This window comes from Primulina tabacum, chromosome 8, assembly GCF_025594145.1.
Source record: "Primulina tabacum isolate GXHZ01 chromosome 8, ASM2559414v2, whole genome shotgun sequence".
Lineage (NCBI taxonomy): Eukaryota > Viridiplantae > Streptophyta > Magnoliopsida > Lamiales > Gesneriaceae > Primulina > Primulina tabacum.
Window position 1 is genome coordinate 9,020,055 of NC_134557.1, and position 20,676 is coordinate 9,040,730.

At 38.5% G+C, this 20,676-nt stretch overlaps 1 protein-coding gene across 1 annotated transcript in view; it reads right to left on the minus strand.

Annotated features, from left to right (window-relative positions):
• Nucleotides 1-20,676, minus strand: part of LOC142553628 (protein CHROMATIN REMODELING 5-like) — a 33,606-nt gene that overhangs the window by 1,009 nt on the left and 11,921 nt on the right. Inside the window, exons 20-29 of the mRNA XM_075664016.1 lie at nucleotides 20,499-20,609; nucleotides 20,269-20,355; nucleotides 19,939-20,124; nucleotides 19,624-19,704; nucleotides 19,308-19,537; nucleotides 1,629-1,785; nucleotides 1,364-1,541; nucleotides 976-1,157; nucleotides 289-630; nucleotides 110-203 (exon numbers count right to left, since the gene is read on the minus strand). Coding sequence (XP_075520131.1) covers nucleotides 110-203; nucleotides 289-630; nucleotides 976-1,157; nucleotides 1,364-1,541; nucleotides 1,629-1,785; nucleotides 19,308-19,537; nucleotides 19,624-19,704; nucleotides 19,939-20,124; nucleotides 20,269-20,355; nucleotides 20,499-20,609 — 1,648 coding nt within the window. The remainder of the gene's footprint in view (nucleotides 1-109; nucleotides 204-288; nucleotides 631-975; nucleotides 1,158-1,363; nucleotides 1,542-1,628; nucleotides 1,786-19,307; nucleotides 19,538-19,623; nucleotides 19,705-19,938; nucleotides 20,125-20,268; nucleotides 20,356-20,498; nucleotides 20,610-20,676) is intronic.

A 20,676-nucleotide genomic window follows, 5' to 3' on the forward strand; every position in this document is an offset into this window, starting at 1 on the left:
ACCCTCCCCTTCCCCTAACCTCTGAATCCAAGCAGACACCCGTGACTAAGAGCGAGCAATGGATGAGCACCACATAAAAAAGGAAGGATATATAGATACAAAGACCTACTTTCTTGCTTATAAGGCCCCTGCTCATAGTCTAAAACAATTTGGTCAATCCTCCGACCAAGAAGCTGCAAGTAATTCCTAATTTTGGAAAGCACCTGCATTGCAATAATCACACAAAGTTCAAAACTACCAATAGATGTATAGCAATAAAAGATATGTGAGAGGTTATGCTTAGAAAACCTTCTCTTTGGGTAGAGTTGCACTAACAGACTGAAGTTTTTGGAGACTTCTCAAAGTCTTTTCTTCGTATATCAGGACATCTGCACACCATTCCATCCACTTAACTTCCTTGAATTGCTCATAAACTTCTTCATTATCAGACATTTCACCTTCCTCTTTCACTAATGGTTCAATCTTCTCGGATTTCAGAGCTCTACTTTTGTTGGTTCGAACCTTCCCGGGAGAATCAGACTTCCCTAGTCTGCCTTTCCCACATGACAATGGATGAGTTTCTTTCTGTTTTTTTGCATTCTTACGGCCCACTTTTGCGTTAGAATTCTTCCCCCCAACAGCTGCCACTTCCTGAAAGCAGATTGTGCAAACAATAAATAACATAGATAGCCAATGAAATTGGAGTGATGATAGATGATAAGAAGCAGACTAGATAGATGATGAGAAGCAGACTAGTGTCCCGAATAATCCTCTCCAATCCCATAATAGCTAATTTGCTACAGTATTCTATAGGTAGAGAATGTTTTGCTTTAAAGAATTTAATTGTGGGTTCTCATTGAGAAATTAGACCGGGAAACTAATTCTGTAGTAAAGCTTTTGATTCAGTATAAGCGCAAAAACAAAAACAAAACAAAATAATAGTTCAAAATCAGCTTGAGACATGGGGACTGAAGGTTATTAAAATACTCAACCTACCATTTCCAGAAGTTGTGCTGCTCGTTCTTTCAGTTGGGGAGCTCGAGGTAAGAAAGTCTCATGATGTTGAAGTTCAACAGGAGCAATTTTTTTTGTAAGGCCAAGCGTTTCATCTAATCTTACCTTTTCCCAATTGCCAAATCCATGATAGTGAATACCAAGCAGCAGCCTTGCATCGTCCTCTAATGGTACAAATAAGGAAAAGTTACAAAACCATTTATATAGGATCACAACATTTCTCCACGATAAGCAATATAAGACAACCAAACCCTTCCTGAACGCAAAATTATAAAATTAAGCTAAGTTAACAATAATTTGACTAAAAATAAAAGCAGCAGTGGAAAGGAATAAATAGACTAGCCAAAACAACAAAGAAATATTTACTCACTCTGATTCCAGCCACAGCCCTTAGACCATGTGGCAGGTTTGAGATATGCAAGTGCTCTGAATTGAGAAATAGGATCTTCATAGCGGCTAATCCTCTTGGTAAGAAGCTGAAGTTCTTTAACACGGCATAAAACTTCATCAGCTTTTACAGGCACACCAAAAAAATCCAATAGAGGCCCCTAAGGATATAGTGATAAGAGTTTCAGCTGCCTTACCAGAGTATTGATAAAACCTACTAAACAGCAGATAAATGACAAGACACAAACCTTTGGATCAAGTGTCTCTCCTTTAACTGCTTCTCTACATCCATCAATCAAAGCATCATAAAGCTCAATTTGTGCCTCCATTGGAGCAGATTCAACTACACCACCAACTTCTGAGGCGATTAAGCCAATTTGGCTATCATCTCCAAACTTCTTAACCTGATTGAAGCCATTGATCAGAAACAGGTAACGCAATTGATAAAAAGAACAAAAGACTAAAGGAAAGATAATATTGAAGGGAGAGATTTGAAATACTTTTCCACTCATAAAGAAGAAAAACACTGGTAGTATCTAACATTAGTCGTCATCAGTGCGCAAATTTCAAAAGCCTACATATTCGATCATTTTTTTAAATATTGAAAGAAATCTAACATACTTTCAACATTCTTCCGGCAAAATCAACTTACTATTCAAATTTATCTTATCTCTAGCTTTTAAAAACTCTGTGTAATAACTTCCCGAGTTCCAACTACAAAAAAGTTCCTTCTTACAAACACATGGTACTCAATAATAGTTAAAACTACCTTGAATTTACCACTTGGTCTACCATAGATAAGGACTGAGAATGAAACATTAGAAACACATTCCTTAATCCATGATCTCCGTTTCTCTCAGAACCCTTGTTAGAACAAACTCCAAAAAGCTCCAATCAATGTTATCATATATCTTCTCAAAATCAACTTTCAATGACCACCCTTTCTTTTCTTTTTTTACGTATCATCTCTTCTACCACTTCATTGGCTATAAGACAACAATCAAGAATCTCTCCCTCCGATAAAAACACATTGAATCTCTACTAGGGTGGTGTTTAAAACTTTCTTCAATCTTATTGACAAAACTTTAGCAATAAGCTTATACAAACTGGTTATCAAACTAATAAACCTAGTCTCTTTTACCTTAACATCTTGTTTCTTCGGGATCAAACAAATGTATATCTCATTGGTGATACAATTTACAATACCCCATCAAAAAATTCATTAAACACCTTCAGCAAATCTCCTTTGATACTATCCCAAAATTCCTCATAAAATGTCATTGTAAAACCATATGGGTCCGGAGTATTCGATCCATCACTCTCAAACACTGCTTTTTGATCTAAAGGTCTCTCCAATTATAATCCAGACTCACCATCTATAGGACTCCAATCCACTCCTATGCCCCAATCCCACGCATCGGATTTATAAGTTACTGAAGAACTTTATTGTTTTAGAATCAATCTGTACATCATCTGAAATTACCGACTCATCAGCCAACTCCAACTTAGTGATAGATGACCTGCTCCTACGCTGATTTAATAATGAATGGAAAAATTTTGTGTTATAATCCCCTTCCCTCGATCACTTCACTTTCGCTTTTTGGTTATCTATCTTTGATTCCTTTAAAACAATGCTTTCAATTCACATTTGGCTTCTCTTCTTTTCTTTGCTAATACATCTGTCCACTGGCCCCCATTCTCTTACTCATCGAATTGTCGAATTTTATTTTCTAACTCGGCATATCTCACATCCACATCTCCAAAAATCTTTTTATACAATATTATGACATCAAATTTTATACATTTAAGTTTCCTCATAAATTTGTACTCCTCCGAACCCTTGAGATTCATGTTGCTCAACCAAGATGATATTGATGATTTAAATTTTGATGAGTCAACCACACCTTCTCAAATCTAAATGGCGATGGACCCCACTTTGCTTTTGATGTGTCTATATAATCATTGGAAAATGATATGGGTAATTCTGGATAAGCCTGTTTGTCTGTAGATCGGAAAAATATCCACCCAAGCCCCTAAAAACATGTATCTGTCTAACTTACAACAAATAAGTGAATCCCTAAAACTAGACCAAGTATGCTTAGCATTCAAAAGAGGTGGATCTTGCAACTCCAATTCCCCAACCAATGTAAAACCGAGCGGAAGATAACGAACTCTACATATTATTGATGAATACAATGTTACATCATTTATAGATTACACAAAGAAAAATCCCATAAATTAAGGAAACAAGAAAATATTATCGTATCAATCTAAAAGTATAAAATATCCAATCAAATTTTCTAATTCTAACTCAATCGTTATTAACAAAAATATAGACAATTAAAATATTTTCTATAAACATTTATACAAAGGACGCCAATAAGAAACTCACGAGTTTGTCCAGTTAATTCATTTGTAAGAAGATCTGCAAGTTGGTGGAATGTAGGCACATATTCAATACAAAGGACGCCTTTGTCCACTAATGAAGTGTCGATCTACTTCCACATGTTTGGTTCGGTCATGGTAAATAGGATTGAGAGCTATGGTGATTGTTGACTTATTATCACAATACAGTTTCATAGGACCTTCAAACTGAATATTCTCTTCCATCACCTTTTTTATAAAGATTAGTTTGCATACCCCATTAGCCATAGCCCCATATTCTGCTTCAGCACTGCTTCTTGCGACAACCGATTGTTTTTTGCTTTGCCATGCTACTAAATTCCTCATATCATCGTACAATACCCAGAGGTTGACTTTTGATAATTGATGGAGCCAGCCAATCCGCATCGGTAAAAACCTTCACATTTCGATCATTAGTCTTTCCAAAGAATAATCCTCTCCCAGGAGTTTGCTTCAAGTATCTCAAGAACAATACCTGGTTGGTCTAAAGGCTGAAAACCTACCACCATTTCCTTTTCATGGTTGTAACTAGGATTCACAACTCTTCTTGAGCAGACTTCAATTTCTGGCTGACTCCTTGAAACTCCACTTGTTTCCGATTCTCCTTTGTGATTTGGAGTGGAATCATTGTTTAAAGTGGAAGTATCGTGGATTTGAGGGTGATCACACGAAGAAATTACTGCGGGAATAACTATGGTATCGACAGCAGTATCAGGTAGGGGAAGAGTGTCCAAAGAACAACGAGCTTCATCATGAATGGTATTATTCCCCCATGAAGTGAAGTTGAGGTAAAATAGGGAGCATCTTCGAAAAAGGTTACATCTCTTAGACATGTTTTTTAGTGCAAGGACAATAACGATAAGCTTTCTGAGTTGGAAAGTACCCAAGGAAGACGGTTTTTAAGCTCGAGGATCGAGGTCACTGCGATGATGGGCGTGAACATGGACAAACGTTGTGCAGCCAAATGTTTTTAAAGATAGGTTATGAGATCGGCCGATCAAGAAAGATGTGGATATTTATTTTGGAGTTGGAGGAGAGACAGAGATGTTTGAAAAAAGAACGAGCCACTTGGTGGTGATTTATGGGGTAGGCAGCTGTAAGAATGGCATCCCCCACAAATATTTTGGGACGTTCATGGTAAACATGAGGGAACGAGCTACTTACAAGAGGTGACGGCTCTACCTTTCAGAAAGTCCATTTTGTTGGGGAGTACCACACATGAACTTTGGTGTATAATTCCGAGTTCCAACAATAGTTTCCTAAGGTGGAGCTAAAATATTCTTTTCCATTACCCGTGCGAAGAATGCGGATGTATTTTGGAATTGGGTTTGTATCATCTAGTGAAAGGCTTTAAATGTTTGGCTAGTTTCAGATTTGTTACGAAGAATATAAACCCATGTAACCTGTGTATGATCATCAATGAAAGTGAAAAAGCATTTTTTTCATGGAACCCCACATGTCTGTGAATTAAAGTAAATGGAGCATAAGAAGTATATGGGGTAAGAGAAAAATAAGAACGAGTATGCTTAGCTAACTGACACACTTCACATTGGAATGAATTAGGAGTTTTATTACTAAACAAAGACAGAAATAGACGCTTTAAATACAAAAAACTAGGATGGCTAGGATGGCCAAGTTTGTGATGCCATGACATCATTTACCTATCACTAGAATTGAAATTGGTGAAATAACAAGGGACATCAAGGACCGTGGATTGCCTAATGAAGCATCCACCAAGTAGTAGAGTCCATCATGAATCCTAGCATTGCCAATCATCATCCCCGAAGGTAGTCCTGAAATTGACACGACATGGTAGAAATTTAGCAACACAATGATTACCATGTGTGATTTTGCTAAGAGAGATCAAAGTGCATTTCGAAGTAGGGACATCAAAAACAGATTTGAAAGGAATATGTGGAGATAATTGGATATATATTGCCAATGGCAGCAACAAGAGTTAAAGACCCATAAGCAATTTTCACAGTGGTTCGACGAGAACAAGGAAAATATGAACAAAATAAATGTGGATCACCTGTCATATGATCTGAGGTCCCCCGAATCAATGATCCAAGGGTCTGTAATAGGAGTAAATGAAGACGAAGGAATTTTACCAGATTGAGTAACTGAGCATGACCTGATGGTGGAGATGGATGGAGGATTTATCGACCCCTGAGTGATGAGCCGGCAGTATTCCTTGATCTAAGCAATCTGCTCTTTGCTAAATGGGACAGAGACACCCGCTGAACTACTATTCTCTTGGCTGGATTGAGTGTGAAATCCTCGGCCATCAGATTTTTTCCCTGGTTGCCAATTAGCTGGTTTATCGTATATGTCCCAGCATTTGTCTTTTGTATGCCTGGTTTGTTACAGTGTTCGCACCAAGGACGTCTGCTTGATCAGGGTCCTTGTGCAGGCTGTTTGTTGGACAACTAAGGCCGATGCTTCAGGAGCTGACGGAGGTGGATAGATATCATCAGTAAGCATCACCTTGCGGCGAACTTCCTCACGTCAAACTTCTGCAAATCCATCTTCGGAGAGGGGAAAGGATCACGGTCAACAATCCTGCCACAAACATCGTCCGGGTTCTAAGGCCAGCCAGAAAATCTAACACCCTTTCTTTTTCGAGATTATTTCTGGATTTGGTGCTGCACGTGACACAGGTGGATTGATCATCAAGAAAAAGGCCCAACGCCTGCCACAGATCTTGAATTTCAGTGAAATATTGGGTTAAAGATTTTGACCCTTGCTTCATTTCTTTGAGTTTGGACCGAATTTCAAATATTTGAAACGCATTTCAGAGATCCTGAGTACATGCGATGGGCTGCATCAAAACATATTTTGTTGTCTGGAACCATAGATAATGACGGCTTATCTGTGGTTCCATGGAGTTGATCAGCCACGCTAGCACAATAGAATTTTCAGCCACCCACATTTTATACGATGGGTCAGATTGCTTGGGAGAAGGAAGGTCTCCGGTGAGGTAACCCAATTTTCCACGTCCACAGACAACAATCTGTAAGATTGTTCCCGTTGTAAGTAGTTTTTCCTGTCGAGCTTGTCTGCCGTAGTATGAAGAGATGAAAGATCGCTCCTGGATAGAGGTGTGATCGGAGCTGGAGTGTTATTGCTGACAGCCGCTTTTGACGAATCAGAGGAATCGGACTTCGTTGAATCCGTCGACAGGTTGTACCAGAAGTGAAAAAATTGACATGAAAAAGCCTTGGGCTCTGATACCATAAAAACGCAGAGGAAGAAAATGAATTCTACATATTATTGATGAATACGACGTTACATCATTTATATATTACATTAAAATGCAATCCCATAAATTAAGGAAAAAAAATTATTATTGTATCATATCAAATCTTCCAATTCTAACTCAATAGATATTTACAAAAATATACACTTGCAATCTTTCCTATAAACATTAATCTTTTCTACGCAATCTATCAAAACATTTCATCCTTGTAGTTATGTATATGTTATTCATCTTTTCACTCTGTGATCAAATAACATTAAAGTTTCCTCCCAAACACCATTTCTCACCATAAATTACTCGCAGCCATGCCATTCATCCCAAATTGGTTGTCTATCTCTAGGATTACACGGTCCATAAATTGTTGAAAACCACCATCGAGTATCACCGCCCTTTTCAATTTCTATGGAAACCAAGAACTCCCCAATCATATTATCCTTACCAAAAACCAATTTCGGGTCCCATATCACCAAGATGCCTCCTGATCTACCTATAGCTGATAATAATAACCATTCAATAAACCTCGTCTTCCACAAGCTAGTAACAAAATTCCTATCCACCGACTCTCTTTTAATTTCTTTTAAAATGACTACGTCCAGCCTCTCCTTTCGCATAATTGCTAAAATTAATCCCCTTCGCCTACCCAACCCACCTCCTCTAATATTCCTGGAACAAATCTTCATTTAACCACTGCGAAGTCCCTATGAGTCGATCCTTTATCATATTTTATCCCGACGTTCAGAATTTTTTTTCTATGTAGTTGTTATTTCTCGACATTTTCCCCCTTTTGTTCACTAAAAACACCTTCTCAACCCCCATCTTCAAAAGACACTCAACATTGCCAACCAAGCCTGCCGCTTGCACTGTCGAATCCTGCACTTCCCCTTGAAATATTCTCCCCTGCTCACCCACACTAAAACTATCCACCAACTTACCCGGCTTTACAACCATCAGTGGCTACTCCCCTGCACCTAGTACACCTTTAGACAACCCCAAAGCAGAGAAATACAAAGGAAGTAGAGAATTAAGATGGAAGGATTTTTCAAACGTGGCGACAGAGAAAAAGAAAGAGCCTCTCCCACTTTAGTTTTCCAATATTCCTCGTGACTCAGCCTGCGCATTTGCATAGAATCCGGAGAAGATGCAAATAGACCCCTAATATCCTCCATGCCCACCTCATCTGGTACTGAAATATCTGACCTAAATGATATAGGACTATCGGACACGAAAGACTCAAAGCATTCTTAAGAACTACCTCCATTCGAGTTATTAAGCATTTTGTCTACCAACTCCCTCAGACCTTCACCACCCAACGATAGATCCCCCTGCCTCATGGGACGTCCCCTTGAGAAATCAGCATCAAAGAATGTGGTATCGTCAACTTTTGTATCATATTTCCTTACATAGCAAACAGTGTTCTAAATTGCGGCCTAGGCGGCCGGTGACCTATCGCACCAATAAGGTGCTAGGCGGCCAGCCTAGGCGCTCCTGGGCGGGCCTAGATACCCTTACATAGGCCTGATTTGTTTTGAAAAAATTGTTTGGGGTTTTAATATTTTAAAGCCTATTAAAGCCCAATTAAAAAATTAAAGGTTGAAAATAGGCTGTCCTAAATCTAATGCAGCACCAAAGGATTCGAGAAGGCCTGATGGGAAATATTTACATCTCTCGTTTTGTTGAATCTCTACTTATACTACAAAGATAGTTCTAGTATTCTTTATGAAGAGGTCGCAGGCAGGGATTTTTGAATGCATTGAAGTTTTGCTCTTTATGGAAGTTTTGCATGCCGATGAATTTGAACTAGTATTTGTCCAATTTAATGCTAGATTGTTTAACAAGAAAAAAAGAGAGAGAAAAGAATGTCGAAGTCTTTACTGAAAAAGATACTTCAAATGCACAAGGTTGGATTGTGGATGGTGGGGAAGAAAATGAAGTTGAACCAGGTTCAGGGCTCACTTGGCAAAAAGTTGATGAAGCAACTGGGGCAGATGAAAATCTACAACCCCAAAGAAGCTCTAGAATTAGAGAACTTCACGAGGATAATTTTGAATCCGAAGAAAAAGAGATGATCGAATGATGATATTGATTTTACGTCCGATGAAGACAAGTTGTTAAAAATTTCGGAGAAGAAGTGGAATAAATTTGTTACATTCAATTAGCAGTGTAATCATTAAATTAAGACTTCCTACATTTAAATGTGAAGTTTGGAAGAAATCTGAATTCTTTCTTATTTTATTGAAATGACACAATAGATTATGTAGGGAATATTTTGAACGCATTTTTAATTTGATATTATTGTGTTGAGTTCTAGTATGTGATTTATTATTTTGATACCATAGAAGCCAATTAGCGGTGCCGAGTCCCTGCCTAGGCGGCCTAGGCGCTGGTCTGTGCCCAACTAGAGCTAGCGAATTTTAGAACATTGACAGTAAACATTACCGAAAATATGCACAGACCCCCTATTCCCCTCCCCTAAGCTAGTCCCGTCTTCGATCCCAATGTCTGGCTTGTTCATAATCGGAATAGAACCTCTTTTAAAGTCATCAATGCCTACAGGGAAAATCCTCTTTAGAACCTCAATATGTCTGCCTCCTAATAACGGTGCCGACCCAAAGAAATTACTTACTGCACTTGCCTCATTTTCTTTATAGCTCTTTATAGCATTTTCGAAGTTGTTGATCATTCACAAACACATCCGTACCGTCAATATTACGAATATGGCCAAAAACCCCTGCCTCCGTACGATATGTTGAAGAAGACTTACCATCCATTTCAAGGACCCCATACACACTTGCTGTCCCAGTAACTATTTCCTCTGTCCTCGGCTCCTGTTCAGCGACAATGTCCACATCTACTTTATCTGCACAGTTAAAACATTTTACCCCATCATTATCTTTACGAAAATCGATCGAATTCCCCCACACAACCATCACCCTCGCACCATTAACCATCACCTAGGAATAAGATTGGCATTCATAGATCTCGTAAGCTGCAATATCAACCTGATTCCACCACTAATCGGATATCTAAAAGACAAACCTACGATGAGACTTGCATCACATTATTAATGAAACCACCTTCAGGCCCTCCCACTCTGATCTAAGCTGCTGAGAGATCCTTAAGCAAGGCAGTGTCATTGCTAATTTCCAACAAACCTCCACATTGATCCCCAATACCTGTAAACATATCTGTCGACCACAAGTTCCAACAGAGAAAAAAAATCCTGACCCACTATTACAACATTCACACTATCTATTTCCTGTTAATCTCCTGATTCCATCTTTCAAAAGACAAAGTGACTCTCCTTCCAAGGAAACATCTCCACAACTTCAAATAAAAAGTAGAATCTTCTTCATTGTTAAGCCACCACACAGCCTTGTTAGCTTGGAGTGGAAAATTTTCAATCCACCGATCACTGTCTTGCCAAAAACAACCAGAACCAACTCCCACGTAATATTCAGCTACTATTTGGTAATAATTAGTGATTAACTCCAGTTCATGCTCTTGCAATTACTATTGTTTCACATTAGCATAGTTGTCAACGGTGCAAGGCGCACAAGCGTCATGGAGCCCGCCTTGCGCCTCACCGAAGAAAGGCGCACATTTTTTATCTTTTTAAAAAATATATTAAAATATGAAATAATTAAGTTACAATGTCACTCAAAACAAAAAATAATTAATAAGTTCATAGTAATCAGTGACATGATTAAAATTCTTCAATTATTAAAATCAAATTCTTATTCTACCATCGAATTATCCGTCCATATTACTTACGGACTTGTATTCTTCTTGGTCCGCATAATTTTCTTGATCGACAACAATTTCTTCTTCCTCTTCATCCAAAAGATGTTAAATCGGTCTTTTTCTGGTTGTTTTAGATGTAGATGTCTTCACCTCGTTCTTCTGTTCAGCGCTCTCTTCTTCTGATTCTAGCGTTGGGTTTGGATTTTTTGGTTTAAACAAGTGATTAAAAAAAATCAATAAAGCGCGCCTGAGTGAACTTCCAAGGCTCGTCTGGGCTCACCTTTGTGAATAGCTACGCCTAGGATGACCCTAGGTGTAAGGTCCTCGCCTATGACAACTATGAACCTTAGCTTCACTATTCATGAACATCGGCTTCCTTTGTGCCTGATTAGCTTTCTGAAATGCATGAGTAACTCACCCTCGATCTATACGGTGATGTACTGACATTTCTTTCCGCCCTCGGAAAAAATTGGATATATGATTTTCCAAACACTTCCACCCCGACAGATCATATCCACTGGGCAATATCATGCGTTGTCGGCTTCCTTGGTGCTTGATTAGCTTTCTGAAATGCATGAGTAGCTCGCCCTTGATCTATACGATTATGTACCGACATTTCTTTCTTCCCTGACAATAAATTGGATATATGATTTGCCAACACCCACACGTTCAATCTGTGTATGATATGCTGTTTTTTGTTCAGAATGAGAGTCATCTACGTTTTTGGTGGAGATACTAAATTCATTTTGTTGAATGTCGGGATTAAAGATCAATATGGAATAGAACGCATTGTTGGGCATCAGTTGTGAAGAAGTAGAAGTGGAAGGATTAGCTAGAGAGAGAGAATGTGGGAGGGAGATTTGGCCTATAGATATTTAGGGGTTCCACCAAGTGGAAATTCTTTGAAAACTTCATTCTAGGAACCTGTCTGGTCTAAGATGTCGAAAAAATTATCGAGTTGGAAGAAAGCTTTTTTGTCTAGAGGGTAGATTAACTCTGATTTCAGCAGTGACGAATACTCTTCCAATGTACTCCATTTCTATTTTTAGGGTACCAAGAGGTGTAACGGAGGCTATGGATAAGATTATGAGGGATTTTTTATAGGACGGAGCTGATGGAGATTTGCATGTTCATTTGGTTGCAGTGAGTGCATGTCTGTAAACAGAAGAAAAAAAAAAGATGGGTTTGGGTATTGGGAATATTTGTTTGAGCAATAAGACCCTCTTGGGGAATTGGTGGTGATGTTCTGTCGAGGAGCAGTTATGGAATAAGATTATTGTAAGCAAATATGGATTGTTGGAATGCGGATTTAGCAAGGAATGTACGTTTAAAAGCCCGTGGAAGTTTATTTCTATGATTTATCCGGTTTCTCACCCGTTGTGGGGGCAGTGGCTAAAAATGGTAATTGAAACGTCTACCGTTTTAAAAGCGCGGATTTTTTTTTTTTTTTTACTAAGCTCTCATTTTGAAAATAACCATTAAACATTTCGCATGCATGCGCTGTACAAAAAAATATAACATTTAAAAATGATCTTAAATATTTGCCAACAAGAATAACGTATTTAAAAATAACTAACGTCATCCAAAATCAACGAAAGCGTAAACGTGTAAAAATCGTAATATCATCAACATATAAAAATGTGCAAATCCTCTCAAAAGACGTGAATCAATATGCGGAAAAATAATGGTCCTCGGGTCGTGTCACCGCGCATCCCGCCTGCCAACTCAGTCTTCGGCACCTCCGATCCCCTTATCAAAATGCTCACCTGCATCACACACGTCTAGTGAGTCTAAAGACTCAACACACCTGTACCAGTAATAACAAGTACATATACGTAGCACACAGCAGTGAAAAATAGCATAATCAAAATACATTTCATGAGCTTAAAAACATGAACATAAGCATGTCGTGTAAAATCGTAACGTGTCAAAACATGTCTCATCATGTTATCATATCGTATGCGTAACCGTGACCTGTCAAAACATGGTAATAGCATGTATCATCGTATCAGCATATACGTGTTAAAATCTTAATTTGAATTCCGTTCATTAGCTGTGACTTTCGTATCATCATGTCATCATGTCAGTCGATGGATCCATCCACGTGTAACCGCGGTACCCGGCGGCGGGGGACATCAGCGACACTCTCACCCGTCAACTGAGCCCGAGCCTATCATGTCATCATATCATGTCAATGGAAATACGATCGTCGGGCTCCCTCTGGGGTCTTCTCCCGTAAACGGGCTCCCTCTGGGGCCTTTTCCCTCACGATATCTCCAATCATATCATCGTGTCATCGTGTTAGTCACAACTAAATCACTTCCTTCAAAACGTGTCATCATATTCATCACTTAATAAAAGCATGCATATACGTAATTTTTCTTTTAAACCAAGCATGCACCGTATTTATCATAATTGCGTAAAACTTTTAAACATGATGCATAAACATTTAAAATATCATAAATTTGTGCTCAGGGCGCTGCCAGGACCAAAATCTCACCCCGGGTGCAAAATGACCATTTTGCCCCTGGAAACCCAAAAATTATCGTTTAACCCCTGGACCTCTAAAATTTACCCGAAGCTTATCAAACTCCTTAAAATGTCCCAGAGCATTTTTAAAAGCATCCCTAGACGTAAACTCAAGCCCATAATACACCTAACCGATTCATTTTAAAACTTGGATCGGGGTCCCGGTTTTAACCCGAATCGCCTCGAAACTTAATCAAATTTTTCCCAAATTCTTCCCATATCTTAAAAACACTAAAAAGCCCCTAATACTATAATACCGCCCCAAAAATCTTCGGCTGAAAATCCCACAAGAGCCAAAACTTTCGGCCCCCTATCCTATATTCACTTTGCAACACGGCCCCCAATCTCATAACCTTTCGGTCCCCTCCAATGTCCCCACCTGTCCAGCATTTTAATCTCATTCTTAAGGCTCTAAGAGACCTCCTAAACCAAGCTTAGCCGAAACATAAAGCTGCCGAGCAACCCAACGTAGAAATGATCGCTTACACCATGGGAACCGAAGACCCTATTCCCTTGGCTCGCAAGTTTCGATCCTAGCAACCCGATGGAACCAACCATTAACCAAGCTCAAGTAGACCACCCTCAGATCCCTCTAGAGCCACAAGAGTCAAAACCACGGCTCCATACAACCCATAGCCATCCACACGATCGCTGGCACGCCCGAAGCTCGGCCGAAACGAAATCACCTAGAACCCGACGGCTACCTGCTCTCATACTCGACTCTAGCATCAAGTTCCTTAAACCGAGACATGGTTCAACCCTCTAGCATCAGCAACCCACAGCCCCTTGCACAGAAATATATGAAACGTGAACAACCATCACAATAATGCAATAATTTCATGGAAAATTGAAAGGTTCTTCATGTACTAGGATAGATCAAAACTTTTCATGCATAAATACAACCACCAGCATGTAAAACGTGTGTGATGCGTAAATAAGTGATACAATGCGTGCCTTAGGTTGTTGATGAACGAAACGAGACCAAGGGGACACCGGGGAAACTTTTCTTTGCAAGAATGGTGAAGAAATCCACTCCTTTCAGCTGCTAGGGGTGAAGCCGAGGGGAGGGGTTCTGAAAACGATGGTGTCGGCTGGTGGAAACATTAGGTTTAGGTTAAAGTGTGTTTAGGTGGTTAATTATATGGTAAACTAATGGATAATGAGCCCTAATTATGTAATTAAAAGTTTAGAAAAATAATTAAGTCCTATAAGATTAAAAGTAAGCCCATAAAAAACTAAACGCACTCCCGAAAAATATTTCGTGATGAAAATATTTTGGAAATATTAGCCGAACCATTAAAAAGTCCCCCGACTCGATAAAATTTGCGTACCGTTAAAAATTAAAATCCTGCGGGTAAAAATTCCCATTTTCGAAAAATACACTTAAAAATGCTTTAAGTTAATTTATAAAAATAAATCGTATAATAAAATAATTTTCCTGAAAATTCTCCGGTCTCCGATCCTCGTTCGAGCGTGAAATGCATCTAAAAACCCTAATGCGTGAACTTTAAAAATTTCATGAATTAAATCGTATCATGTATGAATTATGCATAAAATGCATAAAAATAATTAAAAACAATTTAATAAAATGAACAAGCATTTAATGCTTTAAAACAATTTAATAACTTGCATGCATGTGGTTCACATGGACCTTCAGATTTTCGGGACGTTACAGTAATAAAATCAGATTTTGGGATATAGATGGCGAGGAGATTTGTCTTTTCAAGATCTTTATCTTTCTTTATTTCAAAATTCTTCGATTCACGACAAGCTTATATCCCACTTTATTCAGTTGGAGGAATCTTCTATTTCTTATTTATCTTGGGTTTTGCACTTTCGGAAGGACCTCGGGGATGATGAAATGAATGAGTTGAGTTCTTTGCTAGGGCCTTTAGAGAAGGTCAGATTGGATGAAGAGGGTGTAGACTTCAGAGTTTAGGAAGGGGATTCTTCAGGAATTTTTATGTTAAATCTTTCTGTCATTCTTTCTGATCAATGATTTTCCTCTCTTTCCTCTATTTCATGTTATTTGGAAAGTACCGATCCCATCAAAGATTCAAGTATCTTGTAGACAACGGTTCTGGGTAAGTTGCCAACTTGTGATATGTTGCAAAAAAGATGGCCTACATGTCCTCTTTATCTGAACTGGTGTGTACTTTGTTGGAAAGAGGTGGAGACTCCGGATCACATACTTATACATTGTCCTTTCACGAGCTGTCTTTGGTACATAGCTTTGAAGTTGGGTCTAGTTTGGGTAGTTCTAAGATCTTCACACGACCTTTTTGCAACATATCTTGGACCCAATCCTGGCAGGAGAGGATAATTTTTTTAAAAGTGGAAGTTCATTATATTTGTATGTCAATCTGAATAGAGCGAAATGAAAGGATTTTCGACAATATAGAAGAGTTAACTAACGAGTGTTGAGAAAATATTTAAGTTTATGGCATATGACTGGAGTTATATTTACCGTTGATAGGATTAGTGATTTTACTTAACTTTTAATTACAATAAGTGGACTAGCATCTTCAACGTTGTCAAAAATTCTTCTAGTTCTCTATCCACGCAAAAATGTCCATATGCCATGAACCACCACTTTCAAAAAAATGTCGCCTCTCTCATCAAGAAACTATCCAAGATCTGTATCGAATAATCTTGCGTTGATTTCGGCACCACCCAAACCAATCTCAGTTCTTCTAAAGCTCTCACCCACAACCCACTCGTGAATGTACAATGATCAGCATAAGATCTTGCGCCTCCATGTCCCGACACAATACACACCAATTGGGGCACAGAGCACACATGGGCCATCTCTTGTGCATCATCTCCGAAGTCAACTTACCCAGAACCGTTGTCTGCGAGAATACTTGAATTTTTGTAGGAACTAGAGCTTTCCAAATAACATGTAAAATGGAAAAACGGGAAAACTATTGCTTGAAAAAGAAGACTCGAAGAAATATTTGATTGAAAAGAGACCTGACGGATCCCCACCCTACACTCGGACATCATCTACCCCTTCAATCAACCCGATCCTATCTAAATCTCCTAATAACGCACTCAATTCACACAACTCTTCATCCCTCAAAACCTTTGGAAAATGCAAGTCTCATGATGGGGAAGAGGACGAATTATCAAATAAAGCAAAATAGGATATAGGCATATCATGAAACGAAAAAAGCTGAAATAAAGACGGATAAAGATCCCAAAAAGAAAAATCCCACCCACCACCTATCCTCCCAAAACCTGACCTTGGTACCACCTCTAACCACTGTTCTCACTAATTGATGAAAGGTCGGGTAAGATCTAGAAATAAGCTTCCATGGGCATCTGAACGTAATGTTTCTTGCTAAACCCATATCTCATCCATTATTTTGTAACTCGTATTTACTCACTATAATCTTATTTCACAACGTCCCATCTTCTGTGAAACCTCCACCACCATTTCCTCAACATGGTCTTATTCCTCAAACAAATATTCTCAATACCCAACCCCGTCTATTTTTGGGTTTCCACCTTCTTTCTTCCACTATTTCATTTGCAATAATACAATAGTTAAGTATTTGTCTCCCCTCGACGAATGCATTCAGAGATTCTGATATTGTGTATGACGAAACTTTCTTCCTCCTTGCAGATAATACTTTAGCTCTTATCTTATACAGACTAGTAGCAAAAATGATAGGTCTAAAGTCTTTAACCTTGATCGAATCTTGTTTCTTTAGGATCAAACATATGTATGTCTCATTAATAATATCATTTATAATACCCCTTCGAAAAACTCACTGAAGACCTTCATTATATCTCCTTTAACAATATCCCAACAATCCTGAAAAAATGTCAAGGTTAATCCATCCGGTCCCGGAGCCTTACAAACATTGCATTTTAACACTGTCTTCTTGACCTCATCCTCTGAGAAGGGTTCCTCAAGCTCTAAACTCAACTCACTATCATTGGGGCACTACTATACTCCTTGAATACCTCATCCCCTTGTCTCTGTTTTTACTGTACAACTCCTCGGAAAATTTAACTATGATGGATAGTGGATACTATTTGATCCTCATCAACGGTAACCGACCCGTCATCCCTTTCCAATTTATTGATGGTAGCCTTACTCTTCCGTTGATTCAAGAACTTTGTATCGTGATCCTCTTCCTTAACCCATTTAACCTTGGCTTTTTGATTGCTCGTCTAATGCCTTCGACACACCATTTCTTATACCACTCATTTTGCTTTCTTCCTTTCGGTTGCTATCTTCTCAGATCCCCGCCCCTCACTCTCCAGCTCATCCAACCTTCTAATTTTTTCTCTCATTTCAGCCTCTCTCACCTCCACCACCATGAAAACCTCCACATTCTATCTTCAAAGATCACATTTAATAGCTTTGAGTTTTCTCATAAACTTGTACACCTCCCATCCTTGAAATTCAGCATTATTCCACCACTGACAAAATTGATGGTTTGAAACTCGTGCTTGAGCCACACATTCTCAAATCTAAAAGAAAACGGTTCTCATTTACACTTTTCCGTACCCAGAATAACTTAATAGTGATCCCAAGTAATTCGCGATAGAACTATTTGTCTATAAAATGGATATATTTCCACTCATCGTCCAATGAATAAGAATCTGTGTAATCTGCAACAAATGGGTAAGGCCCACAAATATGACCAAGTGAATTTTGCATTCAATAAAGGTGGATCACACAACAACTCTCTCCGCACAAAACTCTCAATCCTGCCAAATCATCCCAAAAATTATGTCTCGCTCGTGGTTTTCATGGGCCGTACATCGCCATAACCACCAGTCATTATTATTGTCTTTCTCAATGCATACAGATACCGAAAATTCCCCAATCAAACTGTATTTCACTGAAGTCACTCTTGGATCCCACATAACCAATATCTCCTTAACAACCGATTGTCGGTAAGGTAACCCAATCTACAAACCCTGACTTCCATACCCTAGCAATAGATCTTTTGTCCACCACCTCTCTTCTAATTTCTTAGAGAACAACTATGTATGGCTTCTGCTTTTGTAAAACGGCTCAAATGAATCCCCTTCGTGTAGCTGAACCTACGCCCCAGATCTTCCAAAAACAAATATTCAACTGATCACTGCACAACCCGTTTAACACGATCATTTCTCAATATTGCTCCCACTTTCCATTTTTTTTAAGACACTTAGCTTCGCTCATAGTCATACTCATCCTGCATCCTTTTCCATGCATAAACAGGTCAGACACAATCGAAAAACCTCACAAGAATTGGAATGAATTGGCAGGATTGACAATTTTTAAAACCTCCATGCAAAAATTCTGTGCATGTTCACTTGCATAGCAATTGATTAATTCTTGTCCACTTTAGTAAATATTAAATTAAAATCGTCTAATATATCATATTTTCTTAAAAAAAATAGTTAAAACTACAGGAAAACTGATTCTATCAAGCTTGCCATGCGTAACTCCTGAATTATACAGAACACTCGATGACATTAACAGGCCGAGTATAAATTATACCTCAAGAGAAGAATGAATCAATTGAACCTCACAGTTGCTATGCAAGTGAACATGCACACACAACAAAATCATAATCCAAGCAGTGGATGAAACGGAGAGCTAGTTAGCAATTGGAATATCCAATGGTTTTAACATAGTTACAAGTTTAATCATGCCAAATTGAAAAATTGGTCTCTCCTCGCCTCATTCATAGAAAGTGTCAATATTCAAATGTCAAGACAATTCTTACTCAAGGACAAGGGAATGGTGATTGAATCCACGAGGTGATGAGTCATTTCTCACTTATGTTATTTTAATAGCACAAGAAACCAGTTACTGAAAACAAGAGGGGGGATAAAGGTTTACTGGTTGGAAATACATAAAAGAACAAGAGTAACTGGAAAAATATAGGAAAGGAAATTGTCATTCTTATTTATTCTTTAAACCACATAAGAATTATCTTTATGTATAAAACCGTGTCTAGACTACTGAATGATGTTAGCTTTACCTGCTCGAAAAAACCGGGTTGCATCTCTCTTGGGCAAGTTTCCATGAGACCATCCCCTTACTTGAGCAGTGGCACCCTCAAGCACAGGAAGAGAATAACCAGAATCAGCTCTCCGACGTTTTGAAAGTCTATCCTGGGGCTCCACACCCTTGTTCCGTTTATTAATCCTTTCAGGTGGTATAGCCTCTGCATAGCTTTTAATATTTCGAGCTGCTCGTGGAGCTAAAGCATCCTAGAAGATAAATAGAACACCAAATAACTCATCATTGCAAAATAGTTAAAATAATGAACATGCATGCATTAGAGTGACTTGCATACTTCGGCTTGCGAGACAGCTTCAGGTTTTATCATGCGGCTCCAAAAAGTGCCATCATCTTCAGCACTACTGAAATTGGCTACCTACATAAGGTAATCGGAACACAGTAAATGAGAACAAAATTCAAAGATAAAATCAAATTTTGATTATTAGAAGAAGAAAAGAAATCGATTATTTGAAGTAAAGCAAGGCGGATAAATCAAGAATATTGAGACGCTCGCCTGATTTCATTAATATAAAGTAATGGATGTCATAAAATACTTAAAAGGCACGTACGATAATCAAATGCTCAAAAGAAGAGTTCAAATAAACTTTGCCTTAAAAGCACTCAACAACTCGTGCCCTTCTCCTTCTTCTTCAGTTGCTTTGTCTTCAACCTTCTCCGCTCTTTCAAGAATCTCATTAATATCCATACTCAAAAGTTTTTTCTTGCTTTCTTCGTCATTTTTGTCCTCCCTAAAAAGTTCCTCGGCCCCAAACCTCAGAATTGCAGAAAGCTCACTCTACACAACAAATAGTAAGGTAGGAACCCACAAACATAGATCAAATATACTCCAGAGAAAGCAGTAGGGAAAAACCACAACACACCCCACACACGACTATAGCAATAGAAAGATCAACACGAGTGTTTCAGTTCACAATCGTACTTTATCAAATGAACTTCCTTTCTTCGACTCCTTTTTCTCCAGCCTACCTTCAGCATTCAGTTTTTGAATAACTAGGTGGTCCAGAACCTATATATTAGAATAGTTAAAATTCAAGCAAGTAAAACAACCATATTATGGCATTCATAAAAGTAAGCAAATTTCGAGTGCACACACCAAAAAAAAAAAGATTATGTATGACATCAAAACAATAACTTCGACATAAAGCTTACCATCTTTTTCTTCGTCCTCTCCAAGATATCTTCCTCAACACTCTTGCTTGTAACAAATCGGTAAATGTTCACCACTTCTTGTTGCCCAATTCTATGAGCTCGGCTCATGGCCTTATTAACAAAACCAAAACTAAAATATTAATGCAAACAAACAACTCGTAGAATATATAGAGCAGGA